Here is a 25,163-nt window from a genome sequence, read left to right on the forward strand (position 1 = left end):
AGTAAACTGATTTTGTAAGGCTACACAAGCATGCAGAAGATGAGGACAGGATTTTTTTTGTTTAACTCTAGATGCCCCAAATCTTTAATGTCAGAAATTCCAGTTATTATTTCTGAAATAGAGTTAACACTAAGATTTAAAGGTTTAAGATCAAATAGTGCACACAATGCATCTGGAAACTGAGAGCACTTACTGTTGCTGAGGTCAGCTTTGGTTACCTATGTGCAATTTTTTACAATTCCTGTAATTCAGCAGGAATATATCTTAATATGTTTCCATAAAACTCTGTTTTGGAGAGGTCTTTTAAATGCAATATTTGTTCATCTAGTGAGTCCAGTCAGTTTCTACTTAAAAAAAGTTACCTCGTTTTAATGCTTAAATCTGTGAATATTAGCAGGAAGCTGGATTAATTGATTCTTATGTATAATTAGAAGTTTCAGCATGGTACAGTTGCAAAGATTATCTGTCATGCTTTTGAATAAATTTTTGCAAGGTTCAGAAAACCAAATTTTGTCAACCAGAAAATCTGCACAGGCAAAAATAAAAGCTTGTTACTAATTGAAAATTCTTGTCATTTCTTAAGCTCTTTAATATCCTTTGGTAAACCTAAATCAAATTCTCACATATGCTTGAGTGTTACTAGATGAGGAAGGTAGCAAAGAACCCTTGAGAATACTGAGATTTGAGTGGAATCAATGTTGAGTACCTTCACATTTTTCATGTCCACTATGGTATCTAGTAAAGTTTTTATCTTGTTGCCTGCAAGCTCTAAAGTTTCAGGGCTTTCCAATGCAAAAGGAAATTCATCAGTGTTGCAGTAATTGAGAAAGAATTCCTTAATATTTAGAATCTTTAAGAATTCTTTAGGGAGACATGACAGATAACTGGTTGTGACTGACATTCAATACCATCAGTTTATGAAGAATGGGTATTTCTGGGGGCAACAGCATCAGTCTTATTTCTTTCAAGTAACAGGATTTCCAGATTAGTTAGATTACCTGTATTTGAGTGCAATGTTTTTATTTCATTGTTGTGTAAGAGCAAGTATTTTAAATTTTGGTTTTCAAAAGCAAGCAGAGGCATGCTCCCTATATCATTTAGTCTAAGTGTAAAAGTCTCATCTTTTTCTTCAGGTAAGATATATGTTTATCTATTTTCATCACTTTCAGGATCCATTGCTGGTTGTAATATGTCTGGTCTGGCACCTCCATTGACAGCTTCTGGAAGGACTTGGTTTAGTTCTCCAGTATCCTTTTCAGCTGATGTAAGTAGTGTGTGTTTTCTCACACCTGTTTCAGAGACACCTTGAGGCACCACGGCAGCATTTATCTCAGCTGAGAATTCACATTCATACCTTTTTTCAGGTAAATCACTTCTTGATCTATTTTCAGTCATTTTATGGCTTTCCTCATTGCCAGCTGCTTTAGGAACTTTATGTGAAATATCACTCACGCTTTTCATAGTTAGGTTGGCTACTTTAGGATTCCCGGATGAATGTAATGGGGCTTTTCTGGCACCAGTAACAACTAGAATCTCAGAAAAGCTTTTGTGTAGTCCTTTAGTATTTAGACCACTTGGAATTTCATCTTCTTCCTTATCCAGAGACATTGTTCATTTTTCTGTGTTGCTCATCGATTCTTATCAGTATTTTTTAAGAAATCAAACTGTCTGAAACCTATGTATAGTATGTATTAACATTAGTAGACTGAGCTAGCAATTGTAAGACATCTTGATAAAAATCTAGGCTTATTCCATGTTTGTGAACTCCCACTTCTCTGTTAACTCTAAAAAAAGGGATTATTTTACTGCAGTGCTTGCTACTTTAATACCTTGCTTCTTCCAGATAATAGACTACAGATCACAAAACATACATGAGAAATGTGTGATTTGTTGCTTGACATTTCAAAGAACAGCCCAACCCGTCTCAGACAACAGACACTGCTCAGCTCAGTGGACATTCCACAGTTCTCTAAAGCTGTTTGCATGTTCTTCCTGCTTTAAAAACTTTAATGTACTATGTTAAACTTTTGTTCTCCTGCTGCTGATGATGTATGATCATAAACAGTATTTTCCCACCTTCACTTGGCTGTCCGTGGACAAACCAAAGGTATTAGCTGGTCTTTTCCTCTCCCCTTATAGGCAGATTTACACCATCTTACTCTGTAAGTCTTCAAACACAAGTCCCTCAAATAGATCTAAACTTTTTCCTAGTTCCTTTAATACAAGTCTTTCTGCTGATGGGGTAAAGTTGTACAAAATTGTAATATCCTTCCCTCATATTAATAAAAAATCTTTAAGGTCAAGCAGAACCTTTGCAAACCATGTATGTCATTTCCGTTGAGCCTCTACCTGCATTTTTTTCAGTAACAGCCTATTTTCTGAAGCACATCTGTTGTCCGAAACATGGATTTGTCGCCCAGCGTGCAATAGGTCAGAAATCACACACTCAGGAGAGACATTATTTTACGGTTGTGTAAACTTAGGTGCTCAGTGGTTTCCCACAAGCAAGCACAACAAGGGCTTTTCGCACTATATTTATACACAAACTTGCAGAGTTAGTGATTTTCCAAGTCCATCCTCTCTACGATCATTGGTTAGTAATTTACATACAATTATAATAAGACACAATACTTCTAGTACTGTGCACGCTCAGGGGAATGATCTTCACCTGGGCAAGGGTCTTCTTGACTTATAGGCGTGATTTTTAGTATTACAGTGAGAGTAGTTCAGCTAAGGATACATGGACCTTGAGTTTGCTTGCCAGGTTGGCAATGTACCCTCTTCAAGGTCTAATGGCTCTGGGATGTCCTTGCTCAAAGGCTATCTACTTGACCTTCTGATTAGGGATGCCTTTGGCTTTAACATATACAAGGAACATCTTTTTTGACCTAAGCATAATATTGCTACAGTGTTATAAAAGTTTAACCTTCAACACATCTAGCCCTAGGCTAACAATGGTAGGGAACCCCTGACTTTTCCAGAGTAACTTTTCCCTGTACAAAGCAGCAGCAGGACAACTGGGCTGCATGTGGCATTCCCCTCCAGACCAAGGCCTTTCCCTTGGACAGGTCTCTGCCTTCCCCACGTCACAGGCAGAACCAGACCTGGAACTCCAACACCTCCTGGCCAGGGGGAAGCGAGGCTGGCACCCCTTCTCAGCACCCACCCTAGCCGCCATCACACCAAGACCTGCTGCTGCCGAGACAGTGTGGCCTCGCCGGTGCCACCGCCACTCCCCTCAGGGCGGCAGCCAACAGTGCCTCCTCCCTGTCACAGTCAGAGGGCACGAAGCAGGAACTGGAGCAATCCCAGAGTTTGTCAATTTTAAGGCCAGAGACGGGTTTGTGGGCAATATGAGTTTTGCCATGGTTTAGCCTAGCACTAACCTCAAATCATGCAGGTTCGCTTCACCACAGCAAAAGGCACACAGAATTAGCTGGGTCCACTCCTCACCCACAACAAGGCCCATGCACACACTGGTGAACAATCCTCAGGTCAGCATGCTAGTCCGACGATTAATTATTCCACTTGATAAAATCGGGCCCTTTTTCAGAGTTTTAAGTTACTATTTTTGCCTTACATTGCCTGGCCGGAGTGTTCTACTCTCAGATCTTTGCTTCATCAGCTATACTGCTACTCGCTCATAAAAAAAGTGCTTCTTACATAAGTTGTATGAGTGGAGCTGAGTATCTCTTGGTTAAAAAGGCATAATTTTCAGACTTGCCCTTCTTGCAGCTTGTTTTCAATTTTATTTGTTTGGTACAGAGAGGAAGGTTGTTACTAGTGCTCCATCTCTACAGTGTTGGGATTTCTCTGTCCCAATTTTTCCATTTCCCCACTTTTAGATGAAAGGATTGTACTCACCTTTCTTGTCACAGCAACACAGTGGAAACTCCTACATACCCAGGTGCCAGAAGCCTGCTAGCTGTGTAACCTGGCTCACACTGCTTAATGACTCCACTGACATACAACATCTGCAAACTTCTGGTTTGCCATGATTAACAATTTCCAGTTTTCCTGAGTGGATGCCAAGGTGCGCTACCTTAATTTGTAGTCACCATGGGATCCTCCCTGTGAACTTCTCTGATGATCTTCCTACAAACCTTGCAAAGATGAGCCTGTTACTGCTCTTTGGTAATAACTCCTGCTTGGCAAGACATTTGATGGCACTTTCATGTTGGCTGCAATAATAAAAACAACAAACATGACTTGTTGCAAACAATTTATTAGGTAGTAATAAATAAGAATTTAGCAGAAAGAACTATACAGCAATAAGGCTTATCAATTGTTTAATATGCAACTGACATATCTTAACATTTTCCTCTAGTTTTCTAACAAAGTGCTACGTAGAGAAGTGTATTTCTGATACCAGTGCCACATGACAGCAAGGATGCACTATGAAGGACCTGACTGTTGCATTATTTACCTTAAATAAAATCTAACAATCCATGAAGATTTACTGTTATTTATGCCAGTGAAGTTTAAGTAGAAAAGTATAGCTTGCTAAGAAGATTTCAAAATATGTCTCCTGTTCCCTTTTTTAACTTTAATTTCTTAAACTGCACTTACTAGTAGTAAGGTATGAGTAAAGTTACTACACAACAGCACAGTTCCTAACATACATTTTAATTTTATTTGAAAACTTAGAGGCAAGTGCTAATTTTTTATATTTTAAAACTTTTTTTACAAAATATTGCACACTGGTTTAGCATGCAGTTTACACGGAAGAAACAGTCAAGTGCACTTAAAACCCTGAAATACAACCAGAAATTTTAAACATTTGTGTTATGGAGACTATTTTAATGTACAGGGATATGTTTCAGACTGCATATGGTCCCACCTTGCACTTGGGACCCAACTTGTTGATGAGACCCAATCCTGACTCTGCAAAGAGCAGGCAGAATGCTTACACAAACTGTATCGTGACTTCCTTGCAATACAAATCTTCATTCTTGCATCCTGCACTGCTTGTAGCTTCAAGAAACTGAAGCAAGTAATCAGGAGGAAAATTAGTTTAAACAGAAATAACTTTGTACCTCCTATGTAAGTGTTCATTACTGTGTATATGTTGCAAGCCAGGTATTTATTAAACTTTCTGAAGTCCTCTGAATAAACAGATTAATTGTAAATCTGTATCTCCCTCTCCTCCATATACACATTTTATATTGCACAGCAAAAGTAAAAATACATTTTTCTAAAAAAACCCCAAGCACATTAAACATTTAATATGGCTTCTGAATGATTTAAAGTATTTCCCTTTTGACATCCTCATGCAATATTTTAGAATAAATATGAATACAAAGTATGAGAGAGTTAAGAGTAAAAAATAAAGCCAGCTATAATGTTTGTCTGAAACCAAATAATAAACAAGAGTTTATCATAAGGAGTTGCTCAAAGGTTTAACTGGTCTTTAAGCATACTTATTAACAGTATCTTAAAAATAAAGTGTGTCTGTCTACAAAATACTGTAACATACGCAACCTCCTTGACATTCCACCAAATGACATGAAAGGTAAACAGGTTAATTGACACTTGCTTAAACAGCACTGGTAGTCCCGGAGTCCTCTGGGAACAAAAGCCTTACTTGATTCATGCTCGTTCATCTCCGTAAACCATTTAAATTTCATTAGGTTTATTGGTTAAGCTCAAGCCCTACAACAGCTTATATACGAAACAAAAATATTTATAAAAATAATAGATATGTTATAGTTTTTTTAAAAAAATAAACCATGCAGCTTCTGTACAAAGTTAAGAACTGTACAAATTGATTTTTCTATTGTGTAAAATTCATGTCCATGGAAGTCTTCTGTTATGATGAGAAGTTGTTTCATGCTTAGCCATCAGATGCTGTTTCATAACTATTGTTCATTTCCATCATTCATTTCTTTCACTTGGCATTAACTGACCATTTAATTTCATCAGAAGTTTTACCACGAGACCTGCCTATATAAAAGGTATACAATTAAATTCCATCAGAAATTCAGAACTATGATGAAATCAAGTATATGACAAATGCAAGTACAGAAGAATAATGTTAGAAGTCACATTGCTTTAGAAAAAAAGGAGATAAAACCTAGATTTTTCTCAGCTATCAGTGTTTTAAGAAATATTCAATCACTTCCACTATAGCCACCTTAATATTTAAGAATCTAAAGCAACTACTGTCAAAGTCTGAAAGATATTCAAAGTTGTAATTTTGTCACAACACATGTTAACATAGCATATTACCACTGATGTAGACTATAGGTAAAACAAGCATTTTCCATCAGACATCCACAAACAAAAGTTGCTGGCAGCAATTGCAGTGAAGTTGCTTTATAAAACTGACTTCATAGATCCTCAGTTTTATCCAGTCTCAAACTCTTCTAGTTTTGATAGCAAAGTTACCAGCTCTAACTCTGTGTTTCTCACCACATTTGGAATTTTCCTTAAGAATCCAAGGGATCTGGCACATCACAGAATCATCTAGGTTGGAAAGGACCTTGAAGATCATGTAGTCCAACCCTTAACCTAACACTGACAGTTCCCAACTACACCATATCCCTCAGTGCTATGTCGACCCGACTCTTGAACACCTCCAGGGACGGGGACTCCACCACCTCCCTGGGCAGCCCATTCCAACACCTAACAACCCCTTCTGGAAAGAAATACTTCCTGACATTTAGTCTAAACTTTCCCTGGTACAACCTGAGGTCATTCCCTCTTGTCCTATTGCTTGTTACTTGGTTAAAGAGGCTCATCCCCAGCTCTCTGCACCCTCCTTTCAGGGAGCTGTAGAGGACGATGAGGTCTCCCCTCAGCCTCCTCTTCTCCAGACTAAACACCCCCAGTTCCCTCAGCCGCTCCCCGTACGACCTGTGCTCCAGACCCTGCACCAGCTTCGTTGCCCTTCTCTGGACACGCTCGAGTCATTCAATGTCCTTTTTGGAGTGAGGGGCCCAAAACTGAACACAGGAATCGAGGGGCGGCCTCACTAGTGCCGAGTACAGGGGTAAGATCCCTTCCCTGTACCTGCTGGCCACGCTATTGCTGACACAAGCCAGGATGCCATTGGCCTTCTTGGCCCCCTGGGCACACTGCTGGCTCCTGTTCAGCCGGCTGTCAATCAACACCCCCAGGTCCCTGTCTGACTGGCAGCTCTCCAGCCACTCCTCCCCAAGCCTGTAGCGCTGCTGGGGGTTGTTGTGGCCCAAGGGCAGCCTCCAGCATTTGGCCTTATTGAAACACCTATAGTTGGCCTCAGCCCAACATGCAACAGTTTCAGTTAAAAAAAAGATTCACCCTAATGATTACAGATGCATTTTATGTATTTAGAACCCTAAAGGCTTCACATGCTAGGAAAACAAGCAAACATTCTGAAATACTAAAAAGAAAGATTTAAGATCATTTTTGTGGGGTCTTGGCCTGGGCTTCTTTTACACTGTACAAGGGTGATCAATCTCAAGAGAGAAGAGGCATGTATCTAGTTTACGAAAAAATAATTGAACATAAAGGATGAAAAATGACAACGCTTACCTGTTTGGTGTGCACAATAAAGCTCATTTTGTTTTCCAGACTGTGAATTTGAAAACATGTATCTCCATCTCCCAACTGCCACATAAAGCAACCGTACTTTAGGCTGAGGAGTAAAGCCTACAATGAAATGTACAAAACTGTCACTCAGAAAATATTCTCCATATTTACAAACCAAACTTTCCTTCATTTATTTAGACAGGATTCTGACTTAGAACAGTATGTCTGACAATCTAGTTGTAGCTTACAAAGTAGTAAAGTGGAAAAAATACAAGGCTTTCTATTAGTAGTGCCTTATAAAGATCTTAAAATCTTGGAAATCTTCACAGTCAAGTTTAGTTAAACAGCTGTGAAACTGCTATCAGAAAGAATTTAAGAGAACAGAATTAAGCTTAAGTTATCATTGGCATTCACTTAAGCTGACCTTTGTTTCCATGTTGAGGAGGTGCAGCCCTTTTACATTTACTCCTACATACACTTTGATGACTTTATGGCTACTTGAACTTGCTTTGGTGAATATCTGTCCTGTGAAAAAAGCTGCTCCGTAAGTAGGAATTTCCCAGCAATTCTGCAAGAACATGCGCTGAAGGTGATGCATCTCTTTACTTACACCTTCACTGGTGCTGAGATTCTAGAAATAAGGGAAAAATGGCAATCAACAGGTCTTCCCAAATAGTTGTCGTTATTTGAAGAAAATCCACTGTTTAGTGGAATTCCCACTAAAGGAGTATTCCCAAAGTGCTCTCCCAGCAAACATCTTCCCACATCTAAATTAAACCTTAGAGCCACAGAAAGGTTCAAATGGCAAGAGACCGAGGAAGAAAGCAGACATCTGTACGAGCCTCAGTTCGTGTGTGTGCACACGCACATCGGCAGCACTATCGGATCCCTAACATACAAGTTACACTGGCAAAAAGGACCTTATGGATCTATTGCTACAAGCAGATGTGAAAATAGAAGTCAGAGTAAATTTTTTTTTATACGTATGCCTGAATTGGCAGTATCCCCAATACACAGTTAACACAAAGATAAATGGACAGATGACAATTATATTTACTTCTAACAAACAGATCAACTGTAACTGTACAAGAAAAACAGCATTCCAACAAACCATCCCAAACATTCAGAACATACATATTTCTACCTTTATATACCAGTAGTTTTGTTCGTTAACTGACAACCAAACTGTCAAAAATGTTTAACACAGGATTTTCTACTATTTGATTGTTTATCTTACCTTGTATTCATGAAGTATCCTGTTTGTCCAGTGAGGAGCTTTACTTTTTAGTTTAGTGATTGGTACTATGGATTTAAGATTTTCTTCACTAACAGAAAAACAAAGCAGAAGAAAAGGTTTTCTTCACTAAACAAAGTAAGGAGAAAGAACAACATCTGCCAATTTGTATCTTCTAGTCATGTATTGAGCTGGACAGTCAGGTCCTACTCTATTTTGCCTCATCAGATGAGCAGCTTTCTTGAAATGTAAGCTAAGCCTTCCTAAGATCTAGTGTAATTCTCAGTTAAGGGAGATCCACATTTGTGTTCTACACTTTGTATGATGCATCACAGACACGGCAGGGAGAGGAAATGCCAGCAGCAGAACACATGACTCTTACTTGATTACAGACCAGTTTGATGAATTCCAATTTTGAAGCCAAAATTATGTACGAACAGCCATTTACACCAGAATATCACAGGCTCAGAAAAGATGACAGTTTATAGATCTCTTCCCTTCACTGCTGTCTTCAGCACCACCAAGGACCTGGCTCAATTAATTTCCACATGAAAGTTATATATTGCATGACATGAAAGTGAAGTTATTTATATAAAGTGCCTTTTTAAAAAGACCAAAACCACAGCAAACAAAAAACAGTAAAAGGAAGCCTTTATTAGTTTGTTCTTATGCACAATTATGATAGTCTCAAAAACCCCATGATGCAACCTGTTTAGTCATTTTAAATTATGTTTGTCAGTAACTGCACATATGATCTACCAAGCAAAAACCCTGCAGAGGACAATACATCTGGATCTTTAAGGTCAAGGATACTCTCATACAAACAGTTTGGATATAATTTTGAAATGACCAGTCTTTTAATAAACATTTATGTCAACTACAAAAGAATTCATAATATGAATCTCTTCATCTGTCTGAGTAAGAACAAGCCATGATATTTTCCAACATCTTCATTTGAATATGGGTGGAAAGCATGCCTAAATGCCCACGAGGCTCTTCATCTGGCACAAACCATCTTTCCAAGTAGTCCTGTCTATAGAGCAAAACACTTCCATTGCACAGGATCAACTCAGAACCACGCTGCTGACTTGCCTCAGGGTGGAAAGGAACACCACCCTGCAGCTGCTGGGATTCAGCAGTGGGGAGTTTCATATTAAACCCTGCTGCATTTAACTGCACACTCCTGCAGGTGAGCAGTCTCACTTAAACCCAGTTCTCCTTATGCTTGATCTACCAACTGTGTAACTGCAGGACAAGATGGGTCAACAGCTGAACCTACCGAACAGCTCACCCAGAAGTTTTCCAGCCGGTGAGCTCATTCACCTAGCTCACTCTGTAATGCCTCTACACCCAACAGCAGGAAAAGGAAGGAATGAGCAAGTGCAGTCAGTACAGCCAGCCCTTTCAGAGGCAGCCCACACTTACATCAGAGTAACTGTAGCAGAAAACATACCCTGACTCACTGATGGTGAAGAACACACCAAAAAAAATCAAGCCAAGACAGCTCAGTTGATGCTGTGAATGAGAGGAGATGAGAAGTAGAGCAGCATTCCAGAATAGCACAGCTGTTTTTATGAATGAATCGAGGTGGAGATAGAAGGGCGTGGAGTGAAGGTGCACACAATAGAGAACTGGAATCCTGATGTGCTCAGATACTGCCGCAAAAATGTATGTGGGAGGAAAAATCCATATCCTGGAACAGCTCAGCTACTGTTGTGCTGGCAAGCAGAGAGAAGGGGAGATAAAAGCACCATCTGGCAGAGGCCTACTGGTGCTATGTTTCTGACCAATTTAGTATACCAATTCACATACAAACCAGAGAACAGAAATAATATCTCTGCATGGTCTGTCTTCTTCAGAGCAGGAGGAGTCAGTCCCAGAAGTTGGTCTAACTGGACATAGTAAGTAAGAGGTGTCGTCAACACTGTCCAAAGTAACAGTCCTGTCCAAACCCTTCAGTCACATGAATACTGTTTCCCATTTTGTTGTATCTCAGTATAGACTTAAGAGGATACAGAACCAATCTCCCTCTGCCTGGGACTGCAATAATTAAGATCAATATATTTTTCAGACCCCATGTCCAGCTTCTATTAATGCTGTGAGGGTTATGTGATCACTCTGAACTAGAACTCAGTGATCTAGAAAAATACCTAAAATTTGAGAGTTCCATAGAAAGTGCCTTCTAAAAATACTAAATCTAGACCCATAAGTTTTAAACACGCATACTTACTTTAGAAAGCCCTGTTTATGTTTCTTGCTCTCATAATTTCCATAGACTATTTGTAGAAGCAGACTTGCCAGTGTGATCAACTTGGCATCAGGTGATGTATAGAAACCCTTCAGTAAATTATATCTGGCTTCATCAAAGAGGATAAGAATAGCCAATGGATCCTCAATCTGTTAAAAAGATATAAAAAATATTCTTTCTTTGTAAAGGAAAATGAGCTTAGAAACTATAATTTCTCACTGATTCAGAGACAGAAGACAAAGGTGTGATTCTGACTGAAGTGTACATTTTAGTAATGCTTTGCAATAGAAAAAATTACATATTTTAATTGACTCAATTCAAGACTTCACTGATCTAACACAAATTAAAGGTGACTAGCATACCATGCCCAATCAAAAGGTTCCCAGAAAAACTGTCATCTGGGTTGTTTTCCCCCCCCATGACTCCATTCTGAATAATATGTCTGAATAATTCTGTTGAAATTGACCAGTTAAATATCTGAAAAAATCACAGCACAAGAAAGAGAAGGAAAAATGGGCAGGTTGTTTTTAGCTGTATGCCAGACAGATAGAGACTGAGGCACACAGACTTATGATAAACCAAACAGTTGGGAAGGTGAGAAAAAGAGAGAGAAAAGAGAGGGCAGGAAGGAGGAAGGGAGGGAGGGATGAACCTGAAGACTCAAACTATTACAGAAAAGGAGAAGAGGGGTCCAAGTTTAAATAAGTTTGGAAATTACTACAGTTATTAAACACAGTGAGTGTTGATGGTTAAAGTGTTCTGACTCTGCCCATGATTTCATACTACCACTTCCAAGTGCAGACCTTTTTTTCTATTTCCAGTGGAAGTCTCACATCTCTCCTCAGGAAAAGCTGTGAAGTTTCCCTTTGAGGATCCAAGTTTGTCAGTTCAGTGAATATTTCAGGCCAATCTCTAATATGTTGCAAAGGCTTGTGATATGGCTTCAGTTGGAGGCCTGGAAAATAACAGATTTTGTTTCTAAATAAACAAACAGAAAGAGTGCACACACACCACGATTAAATGCTGCACCAAAACCAGAGTACCTGAAACTGAGGATTCATAAACAAACATTTTTCCCTATGTTTTCTAAACTTCTATGTATGAAAGGTTTTAAAATACAGATTTCTTGACAAAACTCTCAGCATCAATTCACTATCTGCACTAGTGATGAATCTCTGTTATTTTCAGCTTCTCAAGAGTGAAGTTGTATTTAAAAATTTAATGGAATACAAAGATGGACTTTAAAAACACAACAATAAAACTTTAGAGACTCAGTTATTATGGGAGAAATATAAAGTCCAATTGGCAGAAAAACACAGAGATAGCTTATCTTATAAATGTATTTGCCATTTTTGAATGTATATAAACCATACATTTTTCAGAATAGACATTCTTTTTTTATCTGCAAAATGTCTTGATTCTTAACAGGCTACAGTCATTCAATGTTTCCTGCTCTTCTGTCTGCATGAGAGCTGAGAAATCAATACAGAACTTCAGACTGCAGTCCTACTATGTACTAGAGTCCATACCTTCAGTTAGGCTCATTCACTTACCCTGCCTGTCCTTGTGATTACTACTGCTTGGCTGTTTTCTAGTAGTGAGAAACTAGAAGGCTGTATCTGGCTCATCCTCACTGCCCTGGTTCTTACACTGTGACACTTCTCCTTATATTTAAAACTTCAAAGGACATGTTATAGTGCAACATCTTTTCACTGAGAATAATCTTTTCATGAATTTGTCTACCCTACATTCAAATACAGAAAAACGTTATCCATCCTAAAACCAAGAAAACTATGGTCTTTACAGTTGTACACAACGAACTGCAAAATACGCTTTAGAATGAAATTCGTTCATCAGTTTGAAGCTGTAAATCAGAAGCTGATTTTCAAACTTAAGCTAAATATCTAGAGAATAGGCTGTAAAGGCTGGCAGTTGATCTACTGGATCAGTTTAAGGAAAGTTTAAGCAGAGAAAACAGAAAAACTGGTCTCATGCTCTATGCAAAAGGTATAAAGAGTGAGACCTATAGGGATTAGCGAGTCTCTGGCAGGAGCAAAGTGAATTAACAAAATGGCCTAGATACAAATTAACTCCTGAAAAATGTCTTTTAAAAGCTGATAGAAAGAGAGTAATACAGAACTGTCAGAGAGCATGTTTCCTATTTTCCTAAGAAAATACTGTTTTTTTCTAAAGGCAAGCAGAAATGAAAAAGCTATGATAAACTCTCGGGTGCAACAATCTTCCTTGTTACTTACTGAGGTTCTCAGAACAAATCCAGATAGTGAAGTACTGCTGAGTTTCTTGAGACAAACGCATCCCCTCCATTATCTGCTGTACAGTAGTATTGTTTCCATGTTTCAACTCAACAGAACGATATGACCCATCCATACGATAAATTCGTGCCTTTTCATACTACATAAAAATTTAAACATATTAAACAAAGAACTTGTTAAAATCCTTTCTGCTGGTGCTTCTGAAGAGGAAAGCAATTTTACCGTAATTCAGCAACATCCACACTGTTCCGAAGAACAACACTGCACAACTCCTACATACTTACTATTTGTCAAAATTACTTGCTTTATGTCCTATGCAAGACTGTGCTTCTACCACAATAACTATAAGAAAGATGATATTTTAAGGACTTCACTTCTGTTGAACTCAAAAGCAAAGTAGGCATTTAAAAGTTCCCCGAGGGATCTGGGCTCAGCTGCCTATGCATATCTCAAAATGTCCACCTCACTATTACTGACAGGTTATAAATTAGTCTCCTCATTAGTCTATATTAAAAAGACTGATTTTTCAGAGGGAAGCACCACACTTTACACAGATCTCAGTACAGCAAGAACACAATTTCACTAAGATCTTTTAGCATTTGTATAATATTACTCCTAATAAATAATTTTTCCCCTTCAGAACTCCCATAGCTTTCAATGAATTGCATGTGGGCCCAGAGTATGCTTCCTAAAAGATGTACTTAAATCAGGTGCTTAAAGCATACAGACACAATTCATAAGTCAGTGAAATTCCTTGTGTTTATCTCTCTAACAGGTTAAAAGTTTCAGCTGCTTGAATAAAACAGTTGCAGGAATATGTTACTTCCCTTCTTCAAGTCTACTCAATTGTCAAGAACTGAGACATCAGTCCTAAAAACTTCTAGGAATAAAAGGAATGCCTTGGAAAATGACAACTGACTGAAAAGGCTGGAATGCAAAACATCAGTCTATTTTTGCTGCAGTAATTTCTATATATATATTTTTTTAAATTTTAATGTATTAATTCAATAGTAATAACTGACAACATAATATCACCTATTACACTGTGAAATCTACTTTAAATGTGTGCTTAGTCTTTCAGAGTCGTTACGCATTCATCTGCCATTTGATCAGCTGGAGAATAAGATCCCTAAAATAAAGGAGGTCAATTCCTTCATTAATTATTTTGGAAGATTCATTCGTATAGAGTGAAATGAAGATAACTCAGAACATCTTGAAAGATTGACAAGTTTACTGCCACCTACCTACAGAGATACAAGTTGCACCTGAAGTCAAAGAAAAGAAACAAGTGGGTTTTATATCATGTTGCTAATTTTAAATGTACTTCAGGACGAGAGGAATTGCATCATAAACTTTACTGTCCTGGCTAGATCTCCACTGACTGCCAAGGAAGCCTTCTAACTAACTGATGTAAGGCCTATTTTGTAGAAGCCTACATTTAGCCAGCTGAATGTTCCTGTTTATCAACATATGACAATGCATAAAGAAAGCTAATGGTTGTATGGTCAAAAGTAGACATAAAATCAGTAGCTGATGTGATGCTCTTACAAATAAATTAAAACATCACATTTAAAGTCTTACATGTATTTCTCGAGCAATAAATATAGACAGAAACATTTAAAGACACAAAATGTCAGTTTGTCAATATTTACACTTTCAGTATACTGCATATTTCCAATAACAGCTACAAATGAGCCTAGCTCTTCTACAAGTTTATGTGTAAATTAAATATTAACTTTAAATTATTTAGAAAATAAACTCATACAGGTTTATTTATGGCTTCTTTCAGCAGTTTTACAGTTTCTTCCCACTCATTTTGTTTGTTCTCTTCACAGACATTCAGTGGAGATCTTCCTTGTTGATCAGTAATATGCTACAAACAAACAGAAACACTGACAATACATTGTTTTCACTGGAGATAGGTAAGCATTTACACATTTTTTTGAGATAATTAAAAGCCTTGATTCCAGGTTCCAAACATTTCATTGCTATACAATGGGAAAAGTGGAGGTAATGAAACACATTTAACCATTTTTTGGTAATCTCTTAACAGGATCATTTGTTTACACATTGTGATTTAGACATTTCTACAAGCTAGAAACTGTTGCTAAAACTATTATTTCCATATACAAACAGAACTTACTCTGTCAATTTCTGGATGATTTAGTAGAATTTGTACTATTTCAGCATGCCCACCTCCAGCAGCAAAATGAAGAGGAGAGCTAAGTTGGCCATTCAAAAGATTTGGATTGCATTTCCCTTTCTCCAACAGCATTCGAGTGGCTTCAACTTTTCCATACCTACAGACAGGTTTAAAACAGAACAAACGCAACAAATGTAAAATAAAATATTTTTTTCAGATAGTCCTAAATATGGAAAAGTATATTTCCATGATCAAAAGTTTTTAGCTTTGAAATTACAACAAAGACAGTGGAACATTAGTAAATTTTTAGAAATTAGTATCAGTTCTGCACTTCTTTGCTAACTATTGGTCTAGTAATCATCTGCTGGATTCATTACAGACACCTTGCTTTAAACTAGCTAAGTTTGGGTAATTGTTGCAATTCAGTCATGGCAAAACAGAGCTCAGCATTGCCTGGAAAAAAAAAAAAAAAAAAATCAGAGTAAAGCTTCTGATTGTCATGCAGATGGATTCTGAAGACTCTTAAGTCTCATGCTGGTAACTGGTAAATCTTGTGTATACTGTTTATGCAAACTTTCTGACAAACACTAAAAACCAAGTAAGTATTTTTATAACCAAGTTTGATTTTCTTGTTATTCATATCATCAGACACTACTACAAATACAGAAGACTAACTTGCATAAAGACTATTTACAAAACTGTTTACTATTAACAAAAGCATTTTTACAGCAACTGAGAAAAGCTCTCAAGCACTTACAGATTAAATCGTCCCAGAATTATAGTCAGACAAGTTGACCTCTATAGATCACCTTGTCCAGCTTCTTACTCAAAGCTTGACCATCACCAACACATGCTCAGCTATTGCTGTGCTGTGAAACTGCTCAAAGCCTTTAACCAACAAAGACTGTACAAGTTACCACACTAAACTAGACCCAGCGTCTCCAACAGGCATTAAAACAGATGCTTCAGGACAGATATAAGAGGCAATTGGTAAGTGTTTGATGATATGATCTCCACACCTGGTCTTTGAAACCATCCAGATTGAAATCATCTCAAAACCTGAAGTAATCTTTCTCTTCAGAAGGTTAACACTAACATATATTAAAGTCAAAGTGTAAAAAGTCTAGAGTTTTTCTGATTTCTCATTTTTGAATCTGTATGATAAATGATTATCACTAAAGACTCATGGTAGCAAGAATGCATTTGGTTGGAAAAATTATATTTATCTGACTCACCAGCATGCATAATGGATAGGTGCCCAGTGGTCACTATCTAACTGATTAACAGAAAACCTTTTATCCAGAAGGTGGCTTAGTAAATCAGAGTCGCCTTCACAAGCACTACGGTGAAGAGGGAAATCATCTACCCACTGGTGTTCCCTATGAATTGAAAGGGGAAACAGGAGGAAAACACAGTTCAGAAACATTTCAGTAGTTGAGAACATTGACTTTTTTAACATTACTAACATAACACTAACTGTAGATCTACATGAAGAATAAAAATGAAGGTCATGCAGCTAAAATGGGCCAGTATTCATACAACTAGTATTTTCATCATGCAGTAGTCAAGCCACAGCTGTATTCATTATTCTAAGAAATGCTTCCCTAATGTTTATAATTTAAACCTCTCTTGATCCATCCCTTAATTGTTGTGTTTCAGTAGAGACTTCAAATAGAATTTAAATATAGTTAAAGGCCTAAAAAAGGAGTCTCATTCTGACCAAGTCTACCAAACTACTGTAATATAACAAAATTATCTGTTAATGAAAAAGGAATGTAACATAATACTTGTCCTCTGTGACACTGCTCATGCTACGTTGCCACTTTTCTCTTTTAGGAATCTGAATCTTTGAATAGTCTGGGGCTCCAAGGCCAAAGTATGGATTTATTACCACTTTGTCAACCTGTGAAGACATAATTTAAACACAACTGAAAAAATATCTTACTGAGATCTGGCTAAACAATCCCCCATCCAGCCGGGTATTCTCTTGAAACCAAAGTTATGATAGTAACATTTTATAAAGAGAATGATGTTCAAATGTGAGCATTTGAAAAAACATTTAGCAGTACATGTCTAAAAGAAATCTGATCACATTAAATATAAAGCACACACATATAAAATAAATGAATGAATTGTAAAATGAAAACATATGTATGTTTCACAAATACAAAATGAAAATATAGTTCTTACCCTATTGGTATACTGAAGGTCAGATCCAAACAAAGGATTATAGATACACATATCTGCTTTCTCCAGTGCTAGCATTTTACTCTTTATTTCCAGGGCAGTATAACCCATGTGTAATGAGCTCTCTGTTTGACCAGGTTCTATAGCATAGGCAGGGTTTATTACATTTGTTTTAATTCTCTCAAGAGGAGATGGTCTGAATAAAGCTGGGATGGAGTGAGACTGGGTGTGCCGTTCATCCAACCACCTGCAGGAAAGAATGGGCAAGTAATTAATTTTCAGGTAGAAAATAACTATTTTGGTCATGCCTGTCCATTATTTTGTTTGATTAAAGGTTGCGTATATGAAAACCACACATTTTAATTAAAAAAATAATTTTAATTATAATGTGCCCAGTCAATTTTATAGCACTTAAGTAATCCCCAAACATGAAATTTTTTAACCAAATATAGTTAAGCAAATGTATTTGCTCAAACATGTTTCCTGCAGATGCAAACTCTCAAAGAAAATTATAACCTAAGGTAAGAGTAACATTGGTTATAGCCAAAACACTTAACCACACCAACACGTCACCTTTTCATTTACTTTCAGTTTATCAGTATTACTACCCTCAACATACAAATTTTGAAACTTAAAGCAGTTTGTTGTTGAAGTGTCACTATCTGTGCTGACTTAAGCTTTCTAACTCATAGGCGTTTCATTAGGGAGAGGCAGGAAAACAAAAAATCAGAAGGTCCTTTGGTAGTTTCCAAACTGCCAAGTCTCTTTTACACAGGCTACCATCTGTCTTTTCACAAACCTGTGCTGAAGGTTATTCTCTTCTAAGTGCAATCCTACAGACAGAACAGAAGAGCTTTAGAGCCTTTTTATGCTGAGCTAGAAAAGAAAGTCAGCACTGTACAACTGCTGTGTTTTTTCCTGCCACATATGCAATGTAACACAGGGCTCAGGATTTTTGGATAAATATATTTTAACTGAATTGCCAAATTATTTTAGTGTTATGTTGAATGGAGCACAGTTTAACTAAGAGTCTAAAGCCAGGTTTGTATTTAAGGTTTCTGCACATACTTTATCACAAGCTTGAGATAAACACGTACACTGCTGGAAAACAATCAATTCCTTTTAGTGATTTAGCCATAGAAGAAAGATAAGTACATGCTTTGGAAAGACAGATCCACTGACAGACTGTTTGGATCTTGTCTGTCTCAGAACTATGTGTAAGGATGGCAGAACATGGCCTGCAGTTCAGTGCATATGTTTAAGCCTGGATTTTTAAATCCCAGATCCAAGCTATCATGTGCTGCAAAGGCCATGTTCTCTTCACTTACAGTCCTGCTGGGAAGGAGGACTGTAAAACTGCGATCATCGTGCTATGAACACCCTCTTGCCTCTCTGAGGTATTTTCAGGCATTTTCTCTAACAGTTGGCAGATACATTATTTATGGTAGTTTGAACCTCTGAAACAACACTTTTCAAATTACGTACATAAAGAATAATCTGTATAAACTATTTTCTAATACACTTCCAAGGTTTCTCTCACAATTGTAAGGCTGATAAAACATCTTAAGTAGAGCTTAGAGTCTGAAGGCACGCATTAAGTATCAAATAACAACTGGCAAAATGGTATACTTGAAAATATTATAACTCCACTAATAAACTGTAAAAACCCTACACATGGGACCTTTTTAGGTCACAGCTTGGAACTTGTAACTTTTCATGTTAGCCAAGAGTTTCACCCAATAACTTCATACCTAAGTAGGTCTAGTATTTCTTTGTTAAGGGTACATAAAAAAGACAAAAAAACCTGCTCACATATTCAATTTTCAAACTACTATAAATCTGGCTAAAAAACTAATCACCTTTCTGAAAGATAATTCCCTACTGCAAATAAATTTGTATGGCTGGGGCATACACACTCCCTTTGTAAATGGGAGTTTAATTTAAATGCAAATCATAATGGTATACAATTAACAGGATATTTTTACTATGCTCTGGCATATACTCTTACAGATAGCAATTAAGTCACTTACAGAAGATTTATCATTAGTATTTTATATGATTTTACAAAATCTTCACTGTAAGAACTTCCAGAAAGCCACTTGATTTAGATAAGCACACCATTATTGAGTTTGCAAAAGATTTTTAAAAAGATTGAGAAATATGTTGTCAAGATTTCAGTTTCTGATAAACATGAAGAAAATATGATATCACAGTGTTTTCCTTTTAAATCACCAGAATGCTATAAAAACTATACGCTACATCCACAAATTTTCTTGTTCTATTTGAATATATTTTTAATGATGGCATTTCTTACTTATCCAAGGCAATTAACATTCTTGCAGTAAGCGTGGCAAAATGGGTGCTGGATTCACTGCAGACCCTCATGATGTCTTGTAAACAGTAGAACACAGGGCATCCAGGACTGTATGCATATTTTGTATTATCTAAAAAGGAAACATACTCTGAAGACACATCGATAAAAAGAATCTTATTTTCCCTTCTGCATCTTCTGTAGTTACACATCCCCAACTAACCGAGAGCATAATCTAACCTTAGACTAGAGTAACTATTTTTTTTCCAAATGCTAATTGATAGAAATTACATACAATCCTTACATAACATACTTCTTAACATAATTCACAACTCAACAGGGTAGCCTTAACAACCTTAAGGTGTTCAGTTACTATTCCATCAATGTTATCAGCTTCATCTGAGGAATTAATGTTAAATGTATACCATTGACAGAAAAAAATGAATAGGGCTTAGGACCAGAAGAGGTATTTATTGCTACTGGTAACCCCACAATGTTTTTATTTGCTATTTTCATCCTTAAGGCCTATCAGTAAGGCAAAAATGAAGGAGCTTCTCCAAAAGCACACAGACATTTACTTTTTAAAAAAAAAAAATAAATTCCTTCCCTGACAAGCAATTTACTTTGCTTTTCAAGACCTTATTCACCATTCCTTATTCAAACAAAACCATTTAAAGACTTCAGTAAGCATTCTTCTCAGAGTAAACAACACTGAACTGAATAGGATGTCGTATTTACATTTTCATTCAGTAAATTCTATACAAGTTAATGCATATGAATATAATCAAGTGAACAAATACAGCTCAAAACAGAAGTGTGCTATCATTACAGAAACAAAGGCAATACATTAAAACCAAGGTTTTTTCTTTAATTTTAATTAACTTTTAAAAGTTTTAAAGTATTCAGAGAGGTTTCCACCTAAATGTAACTTATAATGTTTAAATACAGAAAAAGCCATATAGCACATTCATAAAAATTCTTCCTCAACCTTCAACTGAACTTCTGCCTAAATGGGTGCAACTTCGGAAATTATGCTCAACGTTACCTTTCACAACAGTTGGAACAATGTAAAGTGATGCCTCCTGGCCTGCCTTCTCTCCATCAAGGGGAAACTTCTTCATTAACACTACACGTTTTCCTAGCACAGTATTAAAAAACCCCAAAATAATTAATTAACCAACAAAACAAAAAAAACCCCAACAATCTAGAGTTGGCTATCTGAAAGCTTACCAGACTCAACCTTCTTTATTTCTAGGAAGAAAAAAATTATTATAAGCTATAATCTAAAGCAAGATAAGAAAATCTAAATAAATGAGAAAAAATAAGGAACATAAGTACATATAATCCATTAACATGAAAATTACATGACGGTACCCCTTTTTTCATATCAACTTTTCTATACCTGATTTTTCATAGCATTCACCCCCCCAAGTCACCTATCTTTAAGTTACCCTCCCTTCTACTCTTACAGAATTTAGCATTTTGTTTCCTTTTCTAATCTCAGCTGCATGTTTTAGCAGTGGCCACACGAAGGTATGCATATTAATGCTTGGGCCCTCTGTCTGAGTCAATTTAAAACTCTCTAAATTGTGTAAGAAACACAGTTTTTGTTGTTACTAGGCATGCATCGATGTGCATTAATGCTATTTCATGTTTGCTGCTCCACTAGCTTTGTTAAATCCATCCAACTCCATTTATTGCCAGCCACAACATTTTACCATGCAATCAGCTACTCCTTTTCTCAATTGTTAGCACTGCATTGTCTTGTCTGCACTGACAACCTTCCCGGTATAACCTTACTTGCAAAGCAGAGATGAGGTATGCAGCAAAAAAAGTGCTTTAGTCAGTACGGTTTATACCAATCTGGAAATGAAATATGCTGACTAAAACAACTTCTGTCAGCACGAGGTTGGTTGTTAGACCAGCTATGCAACAGCAATTAAAAAGAAAATGTACTAATCAAATTATATCTGAGATACAGTTATGCCAGAAATATTTTCATGTAGATACTGTCTACTAAACAATGCCGGCTTCAGAACACACTTTAGAAGTTCAATTCACTAGTTTCAGTCAAGTCTTAGCTGAATTTAAGGATAAAAAAGCCACTTCAATCTGGTTTACCAGAAGTGTAGCTATAAGTCTCAATTTGGGGTGAAGAAGCAGTACAGACAGGCAAGGTTTCACTTAATAAAGATCAGTAAGCATTTTATAGATTTGGAAGGTAAAGGGAAACAGGCAAATTAAAGGTTTTAGCTGTACAGTTGGCTTCGTCTTTTTTGATGGATCTCAAAACACACCTTTTTTTAAACTAATTTCATGCTTTAGCACAACCTTTCCATGCTCATTTAATTTAAAAACTATTTTATAGAGCTATCAGTAATGTATCAGGTTAAAACGTTTTTACCTTTAATACCCTGATTGGCTGGTGAAATTGGTCTGGTGGCTTCTAATACATAATCCAAGATGCTCTGGGTTATCTCAGTGCCTCCCTGCAGTTTAGTTTCCAACAAAACTTTCTTTCTTTTTTTCTTCTGGCCTTCAATAGGAACTTCAAGCAACAAAATCTTTCAAACAATAATGAAACCAAAGGAATTTAGAGCATAACTGAAACAAGTACAGGACATTTTTTTTTTTTTTAATTTATTGTACCACTATAAAAGCAGTAACAAAATTCAGGAAGTATTGAATATGGAGGAAGAGGATGACCTCTGTAACAGTAAGGTTAAAGAGAGTAAGACAAGGCTGCACCCTTGTACTGAGCAGCCTGCAGGGCAAAAGGCCCTGAAAAGACATTACAAAACCATAAAATGTTCAAATACTGTAAGGATGGGACAATGCATAGTAGATATATGATGTACATAGACATTATTTAAGCAATGCTATGGTCATATTTTCTGTTCTATTTCATATATTTACTATAACTTACTGTTTTTTAAAATTTTGATAAATAAAAAAAAGTAAATAGTTTTACTTCGTAGGATTTGGCTCGATATTCACGAGAATTCAGGCTAGCAGTATTTTTTGGACGAATCACAGCAACATATGCATCTCCAGTGGTTTCTGGGTTTCCCATCTCTCCTTCCTATTTTATCACTGGAAACAATCAATAAACAGGAAGTAAAGGTTTAGTTGAAAAAAAGTAAAAAAAAAATCCAACAGCACAGTAAACTTCAGCACATAGTAATTATATCCACTGATTCTTTGCATTATTTATTTATTGTCCTTTAGCTAGAGAAATACCAATGACTAATACAATTCTGCTTCCTCTTCGTGAAAGGGGAAAATCCTACATCACATAGATTTAATACAAATAATCTTGTTCTCTAACCCGCTTTTAAAATAAAAATGTGTATTTTCTTCCACTTTGTAACTATCTTCACCATTTTGCAAGCCAGGCAAAGGGCCAAAGAATTTTTAGACTCTGAAAAAATATTAAATTGAAAAAGAAAACCATTCTAAATTGACAAGCACTGTAATTTATAAAATGTGCTATAACAAAGTACTGTATTTCTGTGAGTTCCATGGGGATTTAAAGAAGATACTTGATTTCACCACACACCCCCCACAAAGTAGAACAGTCTCACCTACGCCCCCAGTAACAAAGCTGATAAACTATAATATGGATTCATTTATATAGCTTTACATCAGTGGGGCTGCAAACTGGTGCACAATTCATTCTAACACAGAGCTTCTGAAAGGAGTAAGTCTTTGTTTTTTGCAAAAAGTGGACAGATTTAAGATAAAACTTTGGTTAGCATCCCATTTAACCCAAAGTGACAAATCCTGTAGTCATAAAATTTTATGAAAACGATAAGGAAAATCTCCTAAGGCTAAATCACTTCACATATCAGATTTGAGAAAGAAGATCCCGCCCGGTCATTAGCACCTTCCAGCTGACCGTTTTTTTCATCTGCAAATGAACCCCCTTTAACTCCATATGATCAGGAAGAACATGCTTTTTACAGGTTAATCCCTCCAGAAGGATTTTTAATGATACTATTTCTAGCTTCTTCACCTCTTCTGGGAGAAACAGAGGTCTTCAGATTCCCATGCCCTTGGTCCAGTATTTTTGCCGGGATCAGACTACCTGAAAACATATAAAAAAACCCAACATAAATAACAGCAGGCTCATTTTCTCCTTAAGGTAAATACATAAGTTAATAATTTAATGGTGGTACTTGAACAGTAATATCTGAATAGAAACATCCATCGATTTGCATTCTAGTAGCATCTATAAACATTAAATAAGCAACGTGCTGACTTGGGAGAGCTCATACTTTGGGATACTAAGAGGAACAAGAAAGGAACAAGAAACAACCATCCATTATGGGCAGCGGAAAAAAGCTGCTCCTTGGGTCTCCTTGCATGTACCGGGACATATGGGTTTGGGGCACAGGCTGGCGTGGAGGCACCGTGCAGCGGGTCAGCTCCCTCTGCCGGTGCTCTGCACTAAATCCAGAGTGGGGTGAAGATGTCTGGGGAACAGCCAGCCCCGAGAGCTGCTGTACGACTCCAGAAAACACGCGCAGAGGATGAGGAAGGGCGGGGCTGCGAGGGTGTGACAATAACGACGACCAGTTTGAGAAGGCACCCCCGGTGAACGGACCCTGACCAAATCCAGGTGCTAGCCACTCGCCCCCCTCCCAAGGGATGCAGGTTCTAGAGAACGCGCCTCGGCCGGGCCTCTCCCTGCGCCGCCCGACGGCAGCCCCAGCAGCCCGGGACCCGCCGGGACGCGGCAGCGGGCGGCCCCCCGGGTCACCCAGCCGCGCCACCCCTCCCGCCCCGCCGAGCGCAGGCCCCGGCACGGGGACCTGCGGCGGCCTCGGCTTCCCCCACAGCGCTGCCGCACCTCGGCACGGCGAGACCGCCGCCACGGAGAAGCGCGGCAGGCGTGAAGCGGCCCCGCGCCACCGGCACCTCCCGCCTCGGCGGCGGCAGCCGCCCCGCGCCTCACGGCCGGGAGACGCCCCCCGAACTTTCCCGGTCGCGCCCAGGAGCCGGCCGGGCCCCCGGAGGGTGACACGCCGCAGGCCCGCGGAGCGGTAACGCCTCCCACGTCCCCGGGATCGGCCCAACGCGGTGAGGGGCAGCGCCCCGGCCCCGCTCCCGCCCTCCCTTGCCTCCCTCGGTGGTGCCGGCCGCCGCCTCCCCCGCCGCATCCTCCCGCCGCGCCCGGAGCCCAGGCCCCGCGCCCGAGACGCGTCCCGCTCCGCCCCGTCCCCGCCCCGCTCCGCTCCCTCCCCCGGCTCGGC

General features: G+C 38.1%; 2 protein-coding genes across 5 annotated transcripts in view; one reads left to right on the forward strand and one right to left on the reverse strand.

Annotated features, from left to right (window-relative positions):
• Positions 1–4,209: 4,209 nt before the first annotated feature.
• Positions 4,210–25,123, reverse strand: KRIT1 (KRIT1 ankyrin repeat containing). 4 transcript variants are annotated; one of them, XM_074900272.1, is made up of 18 exons: positions 25,032–25,123; positions 23,924–23,995; positions 22,880–23,001; positions 22,313–22,472; positions 20,954–21,046; positions 19,912–20,041; positions 17,601–17,844; positions 17,198–17,313; positions 16,646–16,789; positions 15,411–15,567; positions 15,033–15,140; positions 13,250–13,406; positions 11,798–11,949; positions 10,977–11,143; positions 8,750–8,837; positions 7,937–8,143; positions 7,516–7,632; positions 4,210–5,943 (listed from the first exon to the last, which is right to left on the reverse strand). In XM_074900272.1, exons 3-18 carry the CDS (start codon positions 22,979–22,981, stop codon positions 5,875–5,877), a joined length of 2,211 nt encoding a protein of 736 aa, XP_074756373.1. In that variant the 5' UTR covers positions 22,982–23,001; positions 23,924–23,995; positions 25,032–25,123; the 3' UTR covers positions 4,210–5,874. The 4 variants fall into 4 exon arrangements, with proteins under 4 accessions (XP_074756373.1, XP_074756374.1, XP_074756375.1 ...); XM_074900273.1 differs by lacking the exon at positions 25,032–25,123 and adding an exon at positions 24,761–24,781; XM_074900274.1 differs by lacking the exons at positions 23,924–23,995; positions 25,032–25,123 and having other exon boundaries at positions 22,835–22,932.
• ANKIB1 (ankyrin repeat and IBR domain containing 1) overlaps positions 24,037–25,163 on the forward strand; it is a 104,146-nt gene continuing 103,019 nt past the window's right edge. Inside the window, exon 1 of the mRNA XM_074900268.1 lies at positions 24,037–24,529. The gene's annotated coding sequence lies outside the window, so the exon portion shown is untranslated. The remainder of the gene's footprint in view (positions 24,530–25,163) is intronic.

Source organism: Athene noctua, chromosome 2, assembly GCF_965140245.1.
Source record: "Athene noctua chromosome 2, bAthNoc1.hap1.1, whole genome shotgun sequence".
Classification (NCBI taxonomy): Eukaryota; Metazoa; Chordata; class Aves; order Strigiformes; family Strigidae; genus Athene; species Athene noctua.

Coding starts and splice junctions, on each gene's coding strand:
- KRIT1 (XM_074900272.1), bottom strand. CDS start 22,981: ATGGGAAACCCAGAAACCACTGGAGATGCATATGTTGCTGTGATTCGT. Junction 20,042..20,953: donor TGTTCCAACTGTTGTGAAAG/GTAACGTTGAGC, acceptor TTTCCTTTTTAG/ATAATACAAAATATGCATAC. Junction 16,790..17,197: donor AGCAGTGTCACAGAGGACAA/GTATTATGTTAC, acceptor TTCAATTCATAG/GGAACACCAGTGGGTAGATG.